At 48.6% G+C, this 22,876-nt stretch overlaps 8 protein-coding genes across 8 annotated transcripts; 4 read left to right on the top strand and 4 right to left on the bottom strand.

The window, feature by feature from the left end:
- Positions 1–815: 815 nt before the first annotated feature.
- N7479_007033 (uncharacterized protein) lies at positions 816–2,910 on the top strand (the record flags this gene model as incomplete). Its single annotated transcript, XM_057254727.1, has 4 exons — positions 816–1,563; positions 1,629–1,945; positions 2,002–2,117; positions 2,169–2,910. The coding sequence occupies 4 exons, from the start codon at positions 816–818 to the stop codon at positions 2,908–2,910; spliced, it is 1,923 nt and encodes a 640-aa protein (XP_057108589.1).
- Positions 2,911–4,754: 1,844 nt separating this feature from the next.
- N7479_007032 (acetate uptake transporter family protein) lies at positions 4,755–5,820 on the bottom strand (the record flags this gene model as incomplete). The annotated part of the gene is made up of 3 exons (XM_057254726.1): positions 4,755–5,078; positions 5,149–5,320; positions 5,420–5,820. 3 exons carry the CDS (start codon positions 5,818–5,820, stop codon positions 4,755–4,757), a joined length of 897 nt encoding a protein of 298 aa, XP_057108588.1.
- A 4,454-nt stretch (positions 5,821–10,274) lies between these two features.
- Positions 10,275–11,381, bottom strand: N7479_007031 (alkene reductase; the record flags this gene model as incomplete). The annotated part of the gene is made up of 1 exon (XM_057254725.1): positions 10,275–11,381. One exon carries the CDS (start codon positions 11,379–11,381, stop codon positions 10,275–10,277), a length of 1,107 nt encoding a protein of 368 aa, XP_057108587.1.
- Positions 11,382–12,005: 624 nt separating this feature from the next.
- Positions 12,006–15,324, bottom strand: N7479_007030 (uncharacterized protein; the record flags this gene model as incomplete). The annotated part of the gene is made up of 5 exons (XM_057254724.1): positions 12,006–12,230; positions 12,284–14,805; positions 14,864–15,162; positions 15,222–15,261; positions 15,315–15,324. 5 exons carry the CDS (start codon positions 15,322–15,324, stop codon positions 12,006–12,008), a joined length of 3,096 nt encoding a protein of 1,031 aa, XP_057108586.1.
- Positions 15,325–15,502: 178 nt separating this feature from the next.
- N7479_007029 (uncharacterized protein) lies at positions 15,503–16,472 on the top strand (the record flags this gene model as incomplete). The annotated part of the gene is made up of 2 exons (XM_057254723.1): positions 15,503–15,961; positions 16,026–16,472. 2 exons carry the CDS (start codon positions 15,503–15,505, stop codon positions 16,470–16,472), a joined length of 906 nt encoding a protein of 301 aa, XP_057108585.1.
- Positions 16,473–18,767: 2,295 nt separating this feature from the next.
- On the top strand, positions 18,768–19,607 carry N7479_007028 (uncharacterized protein; the record flags this gene model as incomplete). Its single annotated transcript, XM_057254722.1, has 1 exon — positions 18,768–19,607. The coding sequence occupies one exon, from the start codon at positions 18,768–18,770 to the stop codon at positions 19,605–19,607; it is 840 nt and encodes a 279-aa protein (XP_057108584.1).
- Positions 19,608–20,074: 467 nt separating this feature from the next.
- Positions 20,075–20,278, top strand: N7479_007027 (uncharacterized protein; the record flags this gene model as incomplete). Its single annotated transcript, XM_057254721.1, has 1 exon — positions 20,075–20,278. The coding sequence occupies one exon, from the start codon at positions 20,075–20,077 to the stop codon at positions 20,276–20,278; it is 204 nt and encodes a 67-aa protein (XP_057108583.1).
- Positions 20,279–20,756: 478 nt separating this feature from the next.
- On the bottom strand, positions 20,757–21,332 carry N7479_007026 (uncharacterized protein; the record flags this gene model as incomplete). Its single annotated transcript, XM_057254720.1, has 1 exon — positions 20,757–21,332. One exon carries the CDS (start codon positions 21,330–21,332, stop codon positions 20,757–20,759), a length of 576 nt encoding a protein of 191 aa, XP_057108582.1.
- Between the last annotated feature and the right edge of the window lie 1,544 nt (positions 21,333–22,876).

The following is a 22,876-nucleotide window of genomic DNA, read 5'->3' as shown; positions in this document are numbered from 1 at the left end:
TCTACGTTGTATGTTGTATGTTGTAGATGTCAGATCATGTACGTAATTACCTTGAGCTCTTTCGAATTTAATATTAAAGGCAATTTGTCCAATAAACAGTCAGCAACATGCAGTCAGCATGTAATCATCCATGTAGTTTTCCAGACCTCAGTCGCACAGACTATATGATGCCTTCTAACAGGTCCAAGGCTAGTGCTGACATGGGGCGGAACATCTAGGTAGGGTTGGCCGTTGGAGATAATCCGTCAGAAATGACCTCACAGAGGGGCAAAATGCAGATCATATAGCATATTGAGAAGTATACAGGAGTTACCTACGTTGATTTGGAATGTTTCATGAATATCAACCTTGGAAAGGTTTTTGTTGAGGATCTAAGTAGATCACGATATCAAAACCTATACACATGTGTTCATCATTCCTTTTTCAACGCCACATGACCTCAGAAAAGAACAAGTTCGGTGAATAACGCCCATATCTTCAAGGTCAAGTGGATGTTGGAAGTTGCTACTTTGACCATTGTAGTCTTGAACATGCCCAGGGGTTTGTAATTCTGACTTAAAAAAAGATGAAAGAAGAGAATCTTTACCTCAATCTCCTAAATCACCCAAAACCCCCTAAATCAACTAAATCAGCTAAATCAACTAATCTTACAATCAACTCAAATTCCGCTAGAGCTCTTAGCGGGGCCCAATGATTCTGAAATGTGAAGAATCCAAATTTCCTGTGATTTCTACCCCGCCGGTCCGGAAAGGAAGTTTGTCCTCTTTTAAACCTCCCTCCTCCTAAATGCCTCGAACGTCCAGATAAGCTCTGCGATGAACGCCAAGGACCACATACTGGGTTACGAGCAGACCTTGCCCGTGCTGTCTCGGCCATCGGCTGCGGCTTGGGCGGCCGATCCGATCCACTCGGACCCCTATGCTTCCATCCACTTCGATCCCAACATACACCCTGTACAGACCGTGACCTCGCAGACAACCCCGGCACCTCCGGCCCAAGCTCCACCGCCTCCTCCCCCTGAAACCAGTCGCAAACCAACCAGGATACGCAAGCCCCGTAAAAGCAATAATGCATCTGCGGGGAAATCGACGTTATTCTGGGTCAACAGTGATCAGCAAACGGCGGCGGCAGGCACAACCGATGAGACCCTGAAGCGGATCCGCTCCCATGTTATGTCCGAGCATAATCGCAAAAAGCGAATGGAAACCACGGAACAGTACAATAGAAGCAAATGGAACCACGCGCTTTATCAACCCCCGACGACGAACGGCGCTCTCGTACCCGCTGAACATCTCCATCCGTGCATCAGCTCGTCCACCAGCGTATCCGGTAGTCAGATCTCAGAGGAACAAGAGCTAGAACAGGTCGAGGAACTTGTTACATCAACAACTGTGGGATACCCTGCTACGCAAGCTGCATCATGGGATGACTGTGGCTTCGGTGGGACGATGGCCTACCCCGCTGGACTGTCTGCGTGGTCTTACATGGGACAAGGAGCTAACGATCCTTTCCATACTGGGCATACGCAGCTTACAGATAGAATGATGCGACACCTGCGCGTCTGTGAGTACCTTTGTTATAGAACGCGATCGTGATGTGGTAGAGCCTGTATACTGACGCAGGTGTAGTCCTCTGGGATCTGACACAAGAAGCGCATCCATTGCAGACGCGATATAAACCCAAACTGCAGGCGCATTGGGCGTCCTTGATCCAGCGCGACCCGGCTATTCTGCATGCGACAATTTGTATGGCTACTTCTAATGACGCTATGCGTGCGGGCCAGCTACCCATTCGAGATCCAAATCAAAAGCGGAGTCAGTTAGTGATCGACACGTTCCACCACCGCGGTGAGACTATTCGATTGGTCAACGAGGGTTTGTCAGATCCGGTCAAGGCTTCTAGTGATGTTTTGATTGCTGCGGTTTCTACATTATTAACGATTGAAGTGAGTATATTCTGCGCATCGGGCTTGCAATTCCTAAAGCTTATACGCGATTTTAGATCGCATCGGGAAATCCCGACTATCTCAAAATCCATCTGGCAGGTTTGCGACAGATGATCGCACTGCGAAAGAGCTTTGATGATGTTCCTTCAGACGTCCGGTTCCAGATCTCATGGTCGGTATACCCTTTGTGATCAGATGTAACGCATGCTAACCTCGCAACCAGGACTGATATCCGAGTTGCTTGCATGGCCCACGCCAAACCTATATTCCCCTTTGTCCGCTACGTCCGCCCACAACGGTTGTCTCTCATCCCACCCAGCGACGACGTAGCATTACTTTCCACCCGCCTCTTCCCTCTCCTCAAAATCCCCGGCATCTTCGGCGAAGCCATGCCGCAAATCGTATACGATCTCCTCGAACTATCCTGGTACGCAGAATGGATCAAAGGCAACAGCGGGTACAAAGAGTTCAATGAAGAGACCGAGGACTACTTCAACACGGAAGTGCTGCACGTAGAATACCAACTGCACATGGACCGATACACAGCAACAGGCCAGGTTAAGGGCGACAACTCCATCGAGGGCTGCACCCGTCTCGCCCTACTGCTGTTCCACAACAGCGCCATCTGGAACTTCTATCCAATGATCGGCCAGTTACTTCCCAAGCCAATCCAGGCTCTACGCACCGCCCTCCAGGCCACTATCCCCTCGGGCTTATTCGCTCTCTGTCGGGACCTGCTCCTCTGGCAGCTTTTCATGGGCGCGGCATGCAGTATAACCCTGCCGTCGGAGCGGGCCTTTTTCGTATCTGAACTGGCCAATGCTGCACGACTGCAGGGCATCAGCTCATGGCAGGAGGCCCGTGCTATCCTTCTTGGCTTTTTCTATGTCGATCGCATTCACCTTCCGATGCTGCGTCAGATATGGGATGAGTGTCATTTGCAGCTGGAACCCCCTGCAGTATGAACTTGGCTACTTGGCTCTGCCGTAATAGATTCTCCTAAAAAATTGGTTGTATACACTCACTTCTTTTTCTAGTATATTCCCTTCGGACTCGCCGTGTTGCTACCTCTCAGTGAAAATATAATGTACATAATACTTAGTGCTATTTGCAATAATTGACAACTACTTCTTTCTAATAGCTATAAAGTACATAGTATCTAATTCCTAATCAAGTACGGAGTACTTCTTCACCCCTAGACCTATATGAATGCGCTACTTATCTTGACATACTATGAACATCAAACAGCCAAGCCCTCCAAGTCCACCTAAAGACCAACCAGACACCACAGCCAAGCAGACCACCCGATCAAACCCGACCACATAAGCATCCCTCCTCGGCATCAGCGCCCATCAGTCCACAAAGATAAGCCCGGCATCCCGATATCCGAATAATCGCCGTCACGCCTTGCAAACAACGAAGCTGATACGCGGGAAATCCCTCTGCCGAGAATGCACCGAATTTCAGCCGGGCAGTGATCGGCGTTGTCTCGGCGTTGCGTGGTTTGTGATAGATGCTGCAGGCTTAGTACCTTAGTACTTCCTTAGTACTTCCTAGCTTGCTAATAATGGCTCTGGTTTATTCTTTTTGATTTCGTTTCAATTGATCTCTCTTTCAATTTTGTTGTTGATTTGAATCAGAGATACACATTTCTACAAAAAGGAAGTATCCACAGATGTCAGAGTGTGAACATCATCGACATACAACATACAACATCAGGGATATTCCAGAATCCATTCCTTGGCTTGTGTCAGATCTGCAGGTCTAAAACCTGCAGACCGAGAAAACACCGGCATGATATCACTCCACTATCGGGTCGCTGGATCCCGGGTTTGGCTACGTAGTGAAGGATCTAGGTATGTATAATAATAGGCCCTGCTGGAAAAAGACTCATTTCGGGATATATACATACTTCCACCTTACTGAAATACAATTTTGCCTCCAATATCAGATATTCCTTCTTCGTCTTCAATCCTTTTGCCTTCACTACATCTCACTTTATGAATCATATCCAGGCTATTGATGGCTTGTCAGCTTTCAGGCCTCTCTGGTCGGAGGGCTTGACTATGTAGTCATGGGTGTGCTCGGATGATGACGATTGATTGATGACGGATGCTGTCACTGCATCCGGGCAGAGATATTGCTTTGGATGCAGTTTGGATATGACTCGACTAGCGTTTCTCAGCTCGCAACAATGACCTGATTCACTCGCACGCATGGCTACACAACGTCTATGACTAGGTTGGATTTACAATGCATCAGACCCCAACAACAGAAGTCCTGCAACCGGAACAAGGGCAAGGCCTCGACACTACCTCCAAAACCCGAGAACAACAGTCTACAAGATGGATCAAGAGAAGATTAAAAGGACACTGAAGAACCTCGGAATGTTGGATGAATTAATTACTGGGTCGCAGAAACTCGCAGGTAAACGAGACTAAATACAGCAAGGAAAAAGGACCAGAGAGCACAAGAAATCACGCGAGTGCTCTCCGAAAAATTACAACCAGCAAACCGAAAGGTGAAGACTGGCGAATATTTTTTGCAACCGCGCTGGGCAGGATGCTTCATTGACCATCCATACACATACAGCAACCGTCACAGGCGAACAGACGAACCTGTCGCGACCCTCCAACCCAATCGACGACGAGCAAACGTGTCAATGAGCGCAAAGCGACGAACAGGAATGCAGTCTATCTGCAGCATACATACAACGCTGGGTATCGAAAAAAATTACAAGCACCAAGCGGACGTTCCGCATCCCGGTCTCTTTTCCAATAAGAAAAAAAAAGGGAGAAAAAAAATTCGCTTATGCGAGCTCACGCTCGGTCTTGCCACGGCGAACAAGGCCGGTGGGGGACCAGGGGAAGTGAGCAACGGGGATGATGAAGAAGCTGTTGCTAGTATCGGCAATACCAGCAAGGGCGTTGTACCAGGCCGCGAAAGCAGCCAGGAAACCGAAGAAACCACCGGCCTTCTGGACGTTGGCGTTGGGGTGGCCGTCAGGACCGCGCTGCAGGTAGCAGATACCGAGTAGAAGGAAAGTCAAGTCCAGTGTGAAGAACAGCAGGAAGAAGGCAACAGTGGACTTCAGGGTGCAGAACAACAGAATGGTGGTAAAGATGAACCAGCCCTATTACGAGGTTAGCGGGGATGATTCCTTGCAGATGTTTAAAAAGAGAGGGGAAGACACAAGAACTTACCATCAGGAAAAGACCCATGGAGTTATAGAATTTGGAAGCATCGTCGCTGGACTCGCCGAGAGCCTCACCGATCTGGAAACCACCGGGAGTCAAGACAATAGCGAAAGCGATCCAGAAACCACCATAGGAAGAGAGAGCGGTAGCACCGAAAGTGTTACCAACAGCCATTTCCCTAAATTAAATAAAAAAAAGCGCGTATTAGCCGCAAGAACATGGCTGTGAAACCCCGTCCCAGGGACCACTGAAACACAAGAAGTGAACGGTTACATACCACATGCCGGAAAGCAGCTGAACAAGACCACCGTAACCAAAAGCAAGACCGACAACAATGTTAGGGCTGGCGATATCCAGGGTTCCCATGTTGATGGCGCTGAGGACGAAAGTGGTGAGGGCGAAAGCGGACAGGCCCAGCGGAGCAGGATTGGCAAACTTGCGGCTCTCAACGGATTTGTACAGACCGGGCTGGAATTCACCACCGAAGGGAGGCAGGGATGCTTCTACTTTGTTGACGTGGGCGAGGGGTCCGTAGCCGAAGCGTGCGGCGGCGCGTGCGACCTGGTGCTCTTCGGCAGACATCTGGGGCTGGATGGGGGCGCCGCCGTTCTGGGGAGAGCTGGAAGGACCTACGTCCTTCTCCAGCTCGGGGTGGTTGATTCCTTCAGTTGCAGACATAATGTAGGATTTCGTAATCTGAGTTTGCGTCGTTAAAACAGAACAAGTATATATAAAGCCCTTATAACACAGTTATAGGGATGGTATCAATTCAAGCACAGCTGAAGGATATGAAGAAAGTCAAAGAAGTCAAGGAAGTCGAGGAAGTCCGGGAAGATAGGGAAAGGCAAGTATTATACTCTAATTGAGCCCGGGGCCCCAAGGGCCACAAAAAACACAAAAAAGTAGCACTTTCCTTTGCAAAAATTGGGTTGGGGAAAAAAAGAGTGGAACCAAACTTACGTTTTGGTATTTCAGGTTTTATTACAATGATGTGCAGCCGCCAGGACCCGTTCCCACTATGGAGAAGTTATATATATGTAATATAAAGTGGAGAGTGAAGAGGCAAAGAGAGGGAAAGAGAGATGGGGGAACACTTGTAATTATACAAGAAAAAAAATTATAGTAGTTTAGACTATTATTTTTTTCTAATAAATCGTTTCACAGGGATCAAAAATCAGAAACTACGTCTAGAACAATGTCAAACTAGCTGCAGGGACGGCACGGAGGAATGGGGGTGACGAGGACCGTTCACTGGTCTCTGTGACAAGGATGAAAGGAAGGAGACATGGGGAAAGAAAGTGGAGAGACCGAAAGGATCCGGGGAACGATATGATTGGCAAAGAGATGAGAATAATATTTGATTATAGGGACTTTCTTACACTTCCGAGGCAAGGTTGCTTAAAACAACTCTGTCAATATTGACCTTATGTAGGTAACCTGATTCCCCATGTATATATATCCATATACAACTACTCATTCCAATTATAAGCTTATAATTTGACCTCGAGAAGTCACCCCAGACTGTTTCGATCATCCATGGATCTACTTGGTCAATTCCATGGACTACAAGTTGTAATATACAGAAATAATACCTGGGGAATCTGGAGTTTAGGGCACATTAAGATTTGCATGATCATCAGTCCACTTCGTACAGAGTACAGAATATTTGAACGGCGTACTCCGTGCATTGCACATATGTACGGTACTTTAGTGCATTAGTGTAGACTGGGGTAGAAGTAGAAGATACTTATTACGGCCAGCCTACTCAGTAGTAAATCCCGGTACCGAGTACCTAAGCGAGTCTCGGTCACCCACCTCGGTCCACCCCGTGTGCAAGGGAATTTGTTCTATCTTTTCTACATTGTATATTGTGGCATACCAATTGTTTGCCATTGTAACGAATTAAATGATCCAAAGTATTACTCTATTCATTGTTTATAAGAAATCTAAAAAAAAAAGTACTGTAAGACGCTTTAGGCTGATGTCCGGCCAAGATTACGCACCAATGAATTCATAATGAAATCAAACACTGCACTTCCATGAATGGATGATCGCACCGAAGATATATTGTATTATTAATCTTTTCTTTTTCTTTGACAACGCCTCCACTGAGACATGTCCACATTTTGCCCCTTTTTTCAGACAAAGCGCGGATACGCTAACAAAAGCATCTAAGACACCTATCCACGGATCTCTGAACCAGACAACATTTCTCGAAGTTTACACGTTTCAGAACTCGGGGAAACGGCAGGAAATGTTATGTATATGTAATTCACTTCACCTGCGAAAAGAAGCGTTACACAACCACTTCAACTACGGAATAGTGCCGTGTTCTCTCAAATGGGCCGTCAGTCCGGGGAGGGGGGAACCTGGATCGGCACACGAGGCTCGGACCCATTTATCATTTGTTTTGATTTGTTTTGATTTCTTTTCTATTTAGTCACCTTCTTTTTTTTTTCTCTCGTCAGCCCGTATACTTTGTATGAAGCTAGAGCTGCAAGCCCTGTCAAGCTTCATCTCCACATGTGGCTCTGCGATAGGATTTAGGGCTAACGCTGATGAGAGCCCGGTGGAGCCCGTGGACGTGGACGTCAATTCAATTGCAGTCATTTGTCCGGAGCTATATTCAGATTCGGCCCGGTCAGAGATTTGCCTGTTCAAGTTTAGACCAATATATACGAAGTGCAATTTAGCCCGTTGTCATCTTTTTTTTTTAGGTCCTTTCTGCTTCCATACTGACATCTTGGCAAGCCAGCGTTGCAACGGGGTAAACCTCGGAAATAATTACTGCAAGACCCCTACTAAGGCTTTGACGGTCAATATACAGTGCAGTAATGAATATCGGGTTCCACTGTGCAATCCTCCCGAGGTCCCCTCTTGCTAAGCTCTGTAACCCTAAACTAGAGAGAATATTCATGTAAGCATCCACCGAAAGTACCTCCAGGGCTGGGCAATAGCTTGGATTTGTGGCGTGCGCCAAGTAATATAAACAGCACCGACGGGTTCAGTTAGCTCGAATTAGGGCGTTACACATGGAAATCCTCTTAGCGGGAAAATAAAAACAAGTGGCCCTTAAACTTCCCCTTTAAAGAGGCTATCTTTATTTTAGATGTCTATTTAGCCTGTTTTTGAGTATATGGGATGTTAGGAGAGACATGGATATATAGGGGAGTCAGCAATCTAATAGAAACCAGGCATAATTAACTCATCATTTTGATGTTCCAATTCTGCAACATCTGATCCAAGCGCAAGCTCCGCTCTTATCACAGGTGGCACCATACTCACATAGAGTACATATACAATCTTGGACTGAACTCCCGAGGTCATATTTCATATCCTAGATATTCTTGGCCTAAGGTTTCGTTAGTTATGTTATGCACAGATCAATAATTGCTGCCCGCATGTACGGAGTATGGAGTACCCGTGGACCAATTATCTGAGGTTCAGCTCATGTTCCGCTCTCAATTCGACACATACATGTACATACAACATAACAACACTTACAAAAATACATATCTACATCTCGAGAGCCTACGGTTCCTTGGCGTAGCTCCCTTCTTGATCTAGCCAAGCGAATGCGGGGATAGATTTCTCAGCCCAAGCAGCATGCATCGTCATGCGAGCTTACAATATAGTGCGGGATCCCCGGAGGTCTTGAGAGAACGTACGATTTCGGCGATTATCTTCCACTCGGTGCATTGGCATTTCACCTCTCCCCCACATATCGCTCATCTGATCCCCCACAACGCCAATACATACCCCAATACATATAATCCACGGCTACGCCTGCCATATTCGACTGTCAGTTTTACCCTCGGTTGTCTAGATTCTCGGTTCGGCGGAGCGGAACATTTCTCTCGGCTTTTTCTTTGTCGCCGCGCCAAGTCGGACGAACCACGTTTTTGGTAAAACCGGATAGCTGCGGTATTGTGGGGGAACTTTCACTTAACGCGGAGTTCTGGAGAGATGCATATGCCATATGCGCCTATCCCGGATTTTCCATGTGCAGATTTTATGGGGACGCTTGGTACTCCGTACATGTCCTGGCTTATGCTTACGTTTGAAGTCATGTGTGCTCATTCAGGTGACCCGGCTCGCGGGGACCTTCGGGATACTGACCGATTACTCAGTGACGCCAATGTCCACGGGTTCACGGGCGGTCCAATCAGTGAGCCACGTCCCCCACGCCTGACCATGTGGCGTAGGACATCGCATCTGCCGTGGGGGCCATCTTGGTAGCGTTGGAGGCCCTACAGGAAATACACAAGATCGGCTCCAAGGAGTAGTTCTTTCATTACTCCTCTCATCGCTATATCAAATTTCATACATTTAAGTTTGGCCTCACCATACTTCATTATGGGCTACGATGCGGATGACGCTGGAAGGGAGGAGACGTGGAGTGGGGATTTATGGGATATATATTTCCCTTACTTGGCTGCTGCCCTCCCATCTACACGTGTTCTCAAGTGAAAGCTAGGAAGTGCCAGATATAGAAGGAGCGTATTTGTCGAAGCATTTTTCTTAAAAGAGAAAGTACGCCCCTGTTGATCTATATTCCAAGGCTGCATGCACATACCAAGTATAGAACAGATGCTAGGATCAGAGAAGGACAAGAGAACACAGAACCCCTGTCTCTCACTCCCTCAATGAAGTTCGCCGCCTCTGCTAGGGTGGAGCAAACCTTTGAAACTTACGCCTACTAGTAGACTCTTAACAAAGGAGCGCAAAATGCTTTGTCTGAGTCGCATGAAAGCCTATCTGTTGACCAAGGAAACCTGAAACGTTCCAGGATCACTCTCCAAGACTTCTTCTTTCTGGACTCTTTCCCTCTTTGGTCACTCGTATTGAACAGGCGCAGGATACTAACCGGTGTGGCCTTTTCTTTGGTCGTTAATGCTTATGACTTCTCGAACTTGCATACAAGAAGTTCGAGCTTCTGGCCAGGGGACTCGTGCTAAACCAACCCAAAACAGCGCTATACATCTCAGCAAGTGAATTTATAAAAATCATGTTTGCATACTATGTAAGCACCAAATTATATATCTATATATGCCAAGTTCTATTAAGTCTAACTATATACATCCAATGATCTATCCAAACATCTCTATGCAAGCATCAAACCCAATCTCAAATCAAGCCGCAGCCCCAATGGCCTCCTTGAACTCCGCACTGAACTCATAATCCGTGTATCCCTTAGGATCCTTGGGAATATAGAAAGTGCTCCGATCATAAGGCACGAACGGAATCCCCTTCTGAACCCGGAACGGCAAGTCAGGATTCGAAATAAACGGACGACCAATGCCAATAACAGCATCATACTCCGCATACTTAACATCCGCCGCCTGAGCCGCCGACTCAGCCTTATACCCGCCCGCAATAATAACCGGCGAAGCCTTCCCATAAACCCTCAAGAAGAACTCCAACCCATCACTCGCCTCAACAGAAGCATTTCCGGCAATGGTCGACTCAACCAAATGCACATAAGCCAGTTTCATACTCGCCATCTGCGCCGCCAAATACTCAAACTGCGGCTTCGGATCCTCCATCCTCATCCCCTGGAACGTACTCCAAGGACTAAACCGAATACCCGTGCGATCAGCGCCAACAGCCTCAACAACCGCGCGCGAAACCTCAACCGCGAATCTCGCCCGCGCCTCAACACTCCCACCCCACGCATCAGTGCGCGTATTGCACACATCCTGCGTAAACTGATCAATCAGATACCCATTGGCAGCATGGATCTCCACGCCGTCAAAGCCAGCCGCAACGGCATTCCGCGCCGCCTGCGCATAGTCCGCGATCCACTCGCGGATCTCGGCCTCGGACAATGCGTGCGGCGTCGGCGCGTCGGCGCTGGCGGGCGTGGGACTACTCGATACAACGTCGTAGCCGGAGGCTTGGAGGAAGTCCTTGTTGGCGACGCGGCCGAGCGCCCACAGCTGCACGTAGATGTAGCTGCCCTTGGCGTGCACGGCGTCGGTTACTTCCTTCCATGCGGCGATCTGCGCGTCGTTGTAGATGCCTGGGGCGTTGGGGTAGCCGCCGCCGCGCGCGGAGATGAAGGTTGCTTCGGTTATTAGGAGGGTGCCGGGGACTGAGGCGCGCTGGGCGTAGTAGTCTTTCACGAAGGGGAGGGGGACGTGGTTGTCGTCGTTGCGGAAGCGTGTCATTGGGGCCATGGCGATGCGGTTGGAGAGGTCGACGCGCCCGACGCGGAGGGGGGTGAAGAGTTTGGTCATTTTGGGGTTGTTTTATATATATTGTAAATGCAAATGGAAATGGAAATGGTTGCAAATTGTTCAATGGATGGAATACATTTGAAGTGAATGGCTATGGCTTTATATATTGTATTCAATTTGTCTATTTGGTTCGTAGAAATTCTCATGGATTAACAAGCATTGTGGAGCCAAGGTAGTTCATACGTGTCTCACGATTTGGAACATAAGTCGTCTCAAGTCTCCGAAATCAAGTCTTTCGAGAGGATCTTGGGAACTGGTATCGATTCTGATTTGCTGGAGTGGAACAACAACGGGATCTCGGCAGGGGGGCCGGGGGAATTAGTAATGCAAGGTAGATTTTTTTCTTCCAAGCTAGAGGTTATCTGTATGATGTATGGAGTACAAAGTACAAAATAGAAAAAGCACGTCATTGGAGATTGACTGTCGTTGTCATTGAATGGTAGCTGAAAGTAACATGTAACTAGAAGCTACCTATTTACTCAGCACATCGAGACTTGTACAGGTGCAAATATCGCCAAACACCATCCTCTGGCCCAGCCATGGACTATAATCATTGCACAAACGCTGGTTCCTGGTATCATAAGGCACTGTAGAATACAGAACAAGAAAAAAAACAAATAGATATCATCGCTCCAGGCGACTAACAGTATCTTCGAGCTGCGCGTTGAACGCCCGGATTTGGTTCAAGAGACCACCTTGTGCTCCAGGGGCACGGGAACTCACTTCGGCAACAGTGCGAAGCATGTATTCAAGATCTGGAGAAGAATCTGCAGCAGGGGCAGAACGTTGCTTATTGCGGTCGAGGGCGAGTTCAAGGCTGTGAAGCGAATTGCTGATCGTGGATCGGGACTAGGGACTATTGTTAGTAATGATTTTGCCAGGGTATTAGGGAAAGGTCTCACCAATTTAGCCTTCTCCTCTTCAATATGTCTGCTGCGTACTCCATCCATCTGCAAAGCTATGTTCTCACGTTCTCGGCGGACACGGTATAGATGATTCCGTAGATCCATCATCTCCCGCTTAGTCTTCTTTAATTGCACGCCAAGCACGAAATTGCTATCGAGTATCCCACTTAGGTCCATGAGACGACTCTCAAGCTCAGAGCCAAATTGTTCAACGGCTTTTGTCTTGCGTGACCACTCTGCGCGTCGCGTAGTATTCGCCTCGTTCGAAATCCCATCCTTGAGTGTGTTGAGTGTCTTCTCCAGAGTCTCGCGACAGATCTGGCTCAATACGTCGGCCGGATTGACACCGCCGCGGCTGGGTATCTTGGATATTTGGTGCGTGGTGAGTTCATCGGCGGATTCTTCTTCATCTCCAGACCCGTCGGCTGTAGATGCGGTGCCATTTAGAGAATTGACATTCACGAGACGGTAAACAGTGACCGGGACTGTTTCTCCGCGAGGCTCTCGTGTTTTGCGACGGGGCTGTTCTTGCGTAGGCTCGGGCTCGGGTTGGTATTCTGTCTCGGCTTCAGGCTCGGGCTCCACTGGGCGTTTAGTCTTCTTCCCAGGTCTGCTGCGCTGTGACTTGGGCACTGCAGATTCTGCTTCGGGCTCCGGCTGGTCTTCCGGGACAGGCTCGGGCTCGGGCTCGGGCTCTGTTGTGCGATTGGCCTTCTTTCCAGACCTACCACGAGGCTTAGGGGTCGCAGATTCTGCCTCTGGTTCTTGCTGGTCTTCTGTGGCAGGTTCGGGCTCGGGCTCCGTTGTGCGATTGGCTTTCCTTCCAGATCTGCCACGCTGTGACTTGGGCACTGCAGATTCTGCTTCGGGCTCCGGCTGGTCTTCTGTGGCAGGTTCGGGCTCGGGCTCGGGCTCCGTTGTGCGATTGGCCTTCTTTCCAGATCTGCCACGCTGGGGCTTGGATACCGCGGATTCTACTTCAGGTTCTGGTTGATTTTCTGTCTCGGGCTCGGGCTCAGGTTCGGGTGCGTGTTTGGCCTGTTTCCCGGGTCTGCCACGAGGCTTAGGGATCGCAGGTTCTGCCTCTAGTTCTTGCTGGTCTTCTGTGGCAGGTTCGGGCTCGGGCTCCGTTGTGCGATTGGCTTTCCTTCCAGATCTGCCACGCTGGGGCTTGGATACTGCGGATTCTACTTCAGGTTCTGGTTGACCTTCTGTCTCGGGCTCGGGCTCAGGCTCAGCTGCGTGTTTGGCCTTTTTCCCGGGTCTGCCATGAGCCTTAGGTACCGCAGATTCTGCCTCTGGTTCTGGCTGGTCTGCTGCTGTAGGCTTAGGCTCGGGTTCGGGGTCAGTTTCGGCTGCCCGTTTCGCCTTCTTCCCAGGTCTGTCACGTTGTGGCTTAGGCACTACGGATTCAATCTCTGGTTCTGACTGGTCTGCTATCGCAGGCTCTGGCTCCACTGCATTTTTCGCTTTCTTCCCAGGTCTGCCACGTTGTGGCATGGGCACTGTAGATTCCATCGCACTTTCTGGCTGTTCATCTCTTTGTGATGTTCGCTTGCGGCCCTGACGTGGCCCCAAAGAGGACTCCGCGACATCTGGCATAGGTTCAGGTGAAATCTTCTCAGTCTCGATAGCTTCAATGGACTTCTTGTTAAGCGAGGGTTTCCCACGAGGTTGTTTGGTCTTTGGGGCTTCCTCAACTTGAGCTTCGGCGGGCTCCTCTTGCGCCTCGGTTGTAGGTTCTGGTACAGCGCTCTCAACAGGCAGTTCTGGAGTGTTGTCCGCGGTGGATTCCTGCCGCGGGCGACCCTGAGGCTGTTTTGTCTTCGTAGAATTTTCTTGAGACGTCTGGTTCTCTTGCTCTGGTACATCATCTTTGGATGGTAGAACATCCTCAGTTATCCCGACATCATCATCAGTGGTCGGCGCATGGCTAGCTTCAAGAGCCTCGGCGGGGCTACCACGTGGTGATAAGGGGTTTGTGGCTGATTCATCTGTCTGAACAACTGGAGAAGCGGTCTCTGTGGCAGCCTGTTGATTCGTCTTATCTCTTTGGATTCCTTCATCAGGACGTGGTGGTGACCGGGTATTATGTCGTTTGTCGCGTAGTTGCTCTGTGCTTTCAGGCTGTTTGGCCCCGGGCTGAGCCTCAGGTGATGAGGGTGGCGCTTGTGGCTCTTCAGCTAGTGCAGGCGCTGTAGGACCAGACACTGGAGATATGTTTTGGGCTAGTTGCCCTTCGGCGGCTGATGTTGGTTCCACGCCATTGGTCCCATCTTCTATCTGCTGTTGATCTTCGACCGAGACAGAGGTCTCTGGAATGGGTAAGATATGAGGTTGTGAGGATTCATCGTTGATTATTTCTGACGGAGGAGTTGCGTCTGTATTTGGAGGTTCTTGGGTATTGGTTGTTTGAGACTCTGTGCTACCTGCACTGTTATCAACGGGGCGTGAATCACCATTCTCAGGTCGCCTGCGATTCCGACGAGAAGGGGTATCTTCCGTTCCCTTAATAGGACCTAAAGAAACATCAGCACACATTTATAGCATAGCACACCCACCTGGTCCATAACATACTGATCTTTCTCCTCTTGTTACTTCGCGTTTGTTCAGATCTATCGTCTGAGGAGGGTACTTCATATGTCGAGGGCCTTTGTGGGAGCTTGTTGCGCGCACTTCCTGGTGTGCGCTCAATTTCCCGGGCCTGCGATCCTGGTTGCGATATCTTTAACGGTCGTGGTGTTGTTTTCGGCTCGGGCTGTGTCCGCGGTGGACTCTGAGCTTTAGGGACAGTCGCAATTGGTGTGGGCGCTGATAACCCAAGCGCTGGGCTGCCAAATGAGAACCCAAAATTGACTTCTTTTGCTTTGCGCGTCCTGTACCAGCAAGTCAGTTTCTCTGTTATGGTTTCGCGGGGTATAGGTAAGGCGCGTACGCAGCTCCACGCTGCCGCATTTGCTGCCGCTCCTCTCGCGCTGTCAATTGTTAGCAATTACACACATAATAGACATAGAACCACAGCACGTACAGGGTTCCATGTTGGAGGAACGGCGTCGAAAAGACGCGTTGTGTTGATGGTTGAGGAGTAAAGACGCCAATAGCGGTCGGAGACGGCGGTTGGAGCCGATCCTTTTTTGTGCCGACTTCTCCGCACTCTCAACCTTCGACACTCCAGCTGTTGCACATTCTTGGTTATTAATCGACGAATATTTCGAAATGGGTTGGTTCTGGGGTGACAAAAATGACACTGTCCAAAAGCTCGAACCGGGGCTTCGTGAGTATCTCGAACAGGAGAAGCCCGACAAATATGTGCCTGGTCCCAATGTGAAACCCTCAACGCCCGCGCAATCGCCCGAACCGTCTGATCCCTCGAAACCACAAGTTCCCGCGGCATCACTCTTCCAAGATGGCCGCTACGCCCATCTATGGAAAACCTACAAGCCGCCAATGGAGCTTGACGAAGCATCCGGAGTCCGCGGGGCGTCACGAGTGATTGAAAAGTACAAGGAGCGTGGCGACACAGTGCAGCGAGCCGCAATGGAGAACTGTGCCTTGGAGCATGAAGCATTGACACACTGCTTTAAGACCGGCAATTGGCGCAAGCAAATTGAAGCCCGGTTGACCATGTGCTCGGCGGAGAATGGCACCTTTTCGCGATGCTTTACGACCCAGACTGTGAGTTGATGCCAGCTCATGGCTTTCTCGATTGTATCGGTCCTAATGTGTTTCCATTAAACAGAAATTCCTCCAAGCTCTCGGTTACGCAGCTGGCTTCGAATATGACGCCGAAAAAGAAGAGCGTATTCAGATGCATGCCGACAAACTCTATCACCAGATGCTAGACTACGAAAAGCGAGTTGAGGATGCAAAGGCCGCTGGGATTGAGCCACCGCCTCTCACTTCACTTTTCCACCCAGATAAGCCAACGCAAACCCCGAAAGTCGGCCTTGAGATTCCTGGAGGGGAGGCAATCCCGGATGAGCTCAAACCGTCGAAGCCCTTACAGAAGCTCACACCACATGAGCGGGAGTTGGAGATTCGGGCACACAATGCGCAGCGGGAGCAGCACAAGATGTATGCGCAGGAGGCTGCGCCCTTCATGAAAACTCAAGATGAGGCTCGGCAGAAGCGACAGGATAAAGCTGTAAGCTGGTTCGGAGAAACTCTCGGCAAGTGGGTTTCGTAGAAGAATCTAATCTCGTTTCTTGTATTTACTATTTTGCTTTGAAAATGGCGATTGGAGAGGCGTTGGGGTTGCTTTGAAGTTGCATTGTTAGATTTGTATAGCTGTCTTCCCATACTCCATAGAGTGTACTAGTAACTTAAGTGTACTTTTCAAAGTCTTTGGGATTATTATAGGTGCCTCTCTGTGTCTTTTCTAATTTCTTTTTTCAACATCTGCTTCTCTAGTACGTACCTATAGGGCTAGATGGTTACATGAACACTGAATTTCAGGCCGCGTGAGATGGCTTTCCCTTCCAGTTGTAGTGCTCATCTCTGGCTGCTTTTGCCTGAGTCAGTCCACAGGTGAAACCGAGCATCACCTGATCATCATATAAGCCGGATGAACCCAGATAGGCACCTGGGCAAGGTTGATACATAACTGACTCAACAGTCAAAACACACCAGTGGGCTCTAAGATACATACAGTGACAACTTACACCTACATTTCCTGCAGTATCTCTACTGCCGAATCCATCGTATTCTAAGGGAGTCCAGACTGGCCCTAACACATAGCATTTTGACATTTGAAATGGACCACTTTCATACCTCGATATGCTTTGATTTGACAAACGAAAGGTATGTGGTTGTAAATGAATGCGCTGTCATGTCCGAGAGCCGTTTAAAGAAGGTCCTTGGGACAAATAAATCAACTGATAGGACTCAGCCTCTTTCACCAGGTTACACAGTACAAAACGGAAAGGTATTAGATCAAACACTTCAGGCGTGGAAAAGATGAGGTAGGACATACCATGCTGATCTATATCCTCCTACGGCCATAAAGTCTTTCCAGTGGTCTATAAATGGGTGGGATAAAATTACCATCTATTATACTAGAGCTGCCTGTCTCCATTTTTATCAAGGCTTCCTTCCTAACAATGGCGAAGTAGCCCCAGGTTATTTGATCATAGTCATCTTCCTCTCCCGTTTCTTTCTGCATGTTAACCATTTAGTTAGGTCTGAAGGGTACATAGACAACTAGATTTAGAGCCCCCTCAACTTGCAAAGCCTAGTGTGCAACCCGAGATAATTTATCTATCCGCTGTGGCATGTGAGAGTGGCTGCAGCGGAATCAGATTCTGATATGTTCGAGAAATTTGTACTGTAGACATACAATAGTTCCCGAGATATCTATCAGGAGGCATATTTATGGGGCCTTTACATATTATATTTTGGTCATAACACTTGATTTGGGAAAGGAAAGGTCTCGCATTTATACTACGACCGCCAGAGTTGCTTCCTCGGTCTGGTATAGCGTTTAGGAATATAATTCGTTTCGGCAACGCTGGAATTATAACGGCAGGCTAGAGATTCAGCTCACTAGAAATTGGCCAATAAGTATCTATCTGTTGTGTCGTCTCCCTTGCAGGAATGGAAACTGGGATGCTAGTGGTCGCCTCATCTTACCTTGCTTTCACAGTGCATTGCATTCTTAAACACACACGATAGCCTTTGGCCTGCATGTGAGCCAATGCCCGACTTCCGCAACAGATATAATCCTCGTATCATAGCTATCTGACTAGATGCATGCCAAAGGCTGGATCAACGATAGTGTTCTTGGCTGCAATAATTATAACCACCGAGTATCGGTGTATTCAACAAGCTCACATGAGGGGTATTTTAACATGCCCTCTCCCACATGATTCTTCAATCAGTCAATCATACTTCCCTCCTGAATTGATTCAGTTTGACCTCATTCGTACTTAATGCATACTAGTCCGTGCAGATTTGGCATATTCTGATATATTTTTACTCTGTGAGTCAAGATGTCCCTCGTCCCTCCCCTGTCAGTCGTCTTGGTGCACACCCGCGATTCAGGCGTCAATATATCAGCTTTTCAAGTCAGACATCTCTTATTTGCAACCCAGCATGTGCTTATTTTTGCTTTCTACCACTGACAAAGAAAGTCTAGCTGGTCCGCCCAGCTCGCCTTTTCAACAGGGCTCACCATTTGTTGTGAACTCGACGGAAATCCCCCAACAGCTAGGAGATGGGCGCGGGGCCAGCGGCTGGGTTATGGCCACCTAGCAGACATGTTCTCAATGTGTGTTTCCTAAACGGGGGCGAGTTTGAGCAGAGTACGGTCAAATCCTTGGTCAGAATGCATTATCATTCTATCCCCATGCGCCTTCGCTTCAAATTTCTATCAAACTTGGACACAAGCCATTCCGACATTCGTATTCTATTTACAGACCATTCCAAAGCCTATATCGGATGTCAAGGCCAGGCATTCCCTGGAAAACCCACGGTGTGGCTCGATATGCACCCTGGATTGCCAATGCAGGACGCCCGGCGCAAGGTGCAAGCTGACGTGCTCCACGAGTTCGGGCACGCGTTGGGCCTGGTACACGAGCATAAACACCCGCATTGCAAGGCCAAGTGGAACTACAGCCAGCTTATGGACAGGAATCAATGGGGGTTGGACCTGGTGCGTCGCAACTACGACAATGATACGCATAGTGCCATTAACACCAGGTGGGACAGGGCGTACGATCCAAAGTCGATTATGCACTACGCTATCATGAGGGGAGATACGCAGAGCGGGCTGAGGGATGTCCCTGAGAATATTGTGCTCTCTGACAGCGACAAGGAGACGTTGGCCCTGCTCTACCCACCAGTTGCTGTTGTGAAGCAACGCTCCACGGTGCCCAAAGAGTATACGAGGAACTATGAGAAAGAGAAGCGGGAGAAAAGGCCAAAAGAGTCTACAAAGGACTATGAGCAGAAGAAGAAGAAGCGAGAGAAGAAGCTCAAAGAGTCCACGAAGTACTATAAGAAGGAAAAGGAAATAAATTCTAAGAATTGGGGGCCCCGGCAAAAATCGTATGTCGGCGGGAACAACTCTGCCGTGGTTTGCGGAGGCTACGTGGAGGTAAGTGGTAACGCAAGTGTGGTCATCCACGGCAGTGGCCACGTCGTCGTCTCCGGCAATGGCGATGCGATCGTCTACGGTGATAGCACGGTCTGTGCCAGCGGAAATGCCGATGTCTACGTCAACGGGGGTGGCTCTGCAAGGGTGAGTGGGAATGCCATGGTTGAATTCACAGGCACAGGCACAGGATATGTCACTGGGAATGGTTCTATTCATTGGAATGCTTGACGCTTGGGGTTAGAGTATATTTGTTCTCTATAAGCCATTATATCAAACACGGAAGACTGAATATTAGACCTACCATTGTCTTTTGTATCAACAGAGCCTAATGCTGGCAACCCGCACTAGTTTCTACCTAGTGTAGCATTCTCCTCGCTAATCAATCAATTGACACTCTATTAAGCTGAGGAGGCTACTTTGATATCGATTTTTCTTTGACCTGTACTGCGTAGAGTCGCAGCGCAGGGGAAAACCTTTGATTTGCCAGACTAGACCCACTTTGTGGGGCCGTGGATCAAATCCACCCGTGGACGTGTTGGCCACCAATCATATCTTAGCCTTTTATCAAGAACCAAGGTTGATCTCTACAGGTTCTAATTCGTCACATCGGATCTATAGGTTGAAGACACCCGTAGACAAGATGGTGGACCACGACGCAGGCTCAAGCGCGATATCGGTATGAGGAATCAATAATAATGACAACACTCCATTGTATGGTATCGGTGCCCCGCCAATTTACGACTGGGATGCTGTGGAACGCGTGCAAAAACAAGCGCCAAACCAAGCATACCAACCTTTTACCCACTCCTGACAACATTTCGCTGTACAAGATCACACCATGGTCAAAGGAGGAATTCGATGACTGGGAAGCTGTGATCCTCAAGCAGCTGAGAGTATAAAAACTACACGACCTGATTGACGAAAAGGTGCCCCGCCCTGGACGTGATGATCTAGATGCTGGGCGATGATGGGTGGATTTTTCGGAGAAAGAGTAATGCGGAATGATGATATCAGATTGACTGACAAATTTATGAAAGATTGCAAAAGATCCTTTGAAGGAGAGAGGCGCGCCGCGATCACAGTTGCGATAATGGAGTTCTTCAGGACTCGACGCACAGACTTCAATATATGCAGCGATGAGGGTAGGTGGTGCAGCTGAAAAATTGAAAATTGAAAAAAGAATACCCCTACTCTACTGAACCAAGTCCCCCCCGCTGGTGCTTACACGGGTGCCCGTGTTGTTCGAGTCCTTCATCAGGTAGATATAAGCCTCTGCCACCTCTTCGGGAGTTCCTACTTTCCCCAAGAGCGCTGTCTCCGCAGCGGCCGCCATTTTCTGTTTGCGCTGCTCCTCGGGTCCTTGGATTTCGGTATCCATTATTCCGGGACTGACAACATTGACCCGAATGGGGCCAAGTCAAGCGCAAGGGTACGCGTAACTCCAAACAAGGCTGCAGCCCAGCCCGCCATTACCGCCGCTCCTTTCATGGGTTTCTCCGCAATACGACCAGTGCTGAACGTGATGGATGATCGGTAGCTTTTGGTCATAAAGGGCGGGGCAACCTTGGCGATGAGAAGCGGCACAAAGACCAAAAACTGTCCATCACCGCGCAGGAAGTCGATGGTCACGTCTTGGAGGAATATCAACTCGAGATTGACAGCGGTATAGACGAGGTGGTCGAGGGGACGGCCCGTTCCCGCCGTAACCTCCGCAAATAGTTTCTCTAGGCGAGACTCGGCGTCACCCCCACTGACATCAACTGTGTAGTCCTTGATCTGGGCATTTGGCACGTCAGTTTGGATCCTTTGGACGGTCTTTTCCACACGGGCGAGATTGGACGAGGCAATCGAGACTTGAACGTCCCCCTCGCTGGCGGCCGGCTTGGCTACCGCAGCTCCAATCCCAGACGAGCCGCCAATGACCAGGATGTTGGAACCTGTGATTGGAGACATGGTGGATCAGATCAAATCGGGGATCTTTTCCCCACTGGATTGGAGATTTTAAGCTTCTTAGTAATGCAGCTGTCATCGAGAGTGAGGATTTTATATGGGCTTTCTTTCATCCAGATCAGCACCAGAAACAAGTCCGTCAAAGTCCGCAATCTGCGGTATCTCCGGTCAGTCAGTTCCCCGTGGAAATGCTATAACTATATTGTTCGTTGACTACTCTCTGACCTGGTCGCCATTAAATCCTTCCAATCGCCAACGCAGAAGCAGATTTCTCGGAAATAACGGGACGGGACAGGGGTTTGTTTCATTTGGAAGACTAAGCTAAGTCGAAAAAGAGAGCTGCAAAGCCGTTTCCTATATATAGTTTAGACCTAAATGGGAAGATGTGCGTGGCTTCTATTCTTGTATGAAGGGAGCATAGATTTGTATCTACCTATCTAGTATGTAGGGGTTCTATAGTTGATCAAGTTTACCAAGTCTATGGAGGACAGATCTTTAATTGATTTATCGCTCTGATTCCTACTTTCTGAAGCTTGTGATCTCCTGATTCCTTTTCTTAGATATAAAGAGCAAAGTTAGGTCTTGTATGCTTCCCTCGATTGAGCTAAACTAACGATGGCCCCTTCTACGCAACAGGGCTTGATTATGATAAGTGTTCTTCTTGATCAATTTCTAGAACCAGATATAGACTAATATCTGTGAGCCTCCGAAGCTTTTCTCTCAGACTTGGTCTAGACTAATACTTTATTTAGATGAAATTTATATGGCGCAATGACTTATCTGGAAACTAGAGGACTCTAGGTGAAGCGTTACAGTTGAAACAGAAAGCTTAAAGATGCTACGACTGCATATAAAAACTAAATTTATGCCCCTCCCGTCACTATCAAGAAGGTTTGTATAAGCATTCTTTGCACCATCAGCATGGTACTCAGATTGGCCCGCTAGGGCTTAAACTATGCACTCGGACGACAAATAACTGCAGTAATCCTAGCAAAGAGAAAAAGAAAAAGAAAAAGTTGGAAAATATTTCCTCCTGCTTGAATAGCACCCATGGCATCATCATAAGCACAATGAAGTATCTCCCAGACTACAAGATCAAAAGTGTACTGGGTACCATTTACAGTACGTAGCACGGGTTGGACTAGGAAATGGGGCACATATATACCTGGGTGCGGTCATTCTCTCGGCAGTCAAGAGCGAGACTCGTTTCTTCGCAAACCTTATGTATACGACGAGAAAGGGAGGCTATGGAACGACTGGTTGAGGAGTGTATGAGTCGAGGTTCGAGGGAGATTTGATGGCTAGCTTCTGGGATTTTCCGTAGATTGGTGTATATAAGACTACTTGTCTACTGGGGAAGATTGAATAGCGAGAATGAAAGCTAGGAAGGAGTGAATGCCGGGGTTGCCATCAAAAATTCCTACTTCAAAACTGACCGCTCACGTATTATATGGATCTAGAAAAGATTGCTCTGACCACAATACAAATCCTCCTTGCACGTTTATATCCGCCTTCTAGAACGAGCCGGTCACGGGCGCACCGTCAAG

The sequence above is a fragment of the Penicillium vulpinum genome (assembly GCF_028829585.1).
Source record: "Penicillium vulpinum strain IBT 29486 chromosome Unknown utg000003l_segment0_segment0, whole genome shotgun sequence".
In the NCBI taxonomy this organism is placed as follows: domain Eukaryota; kingdom Fungi; phylum Ascomycota; class Eurotiomycetes; order Eurotiales; family Aspergillaceae; genus Penicillium; species Penicillium vulpinum.
This window is presented reverse-complemented; position numbering and strand designations above follow the sequence as displayed.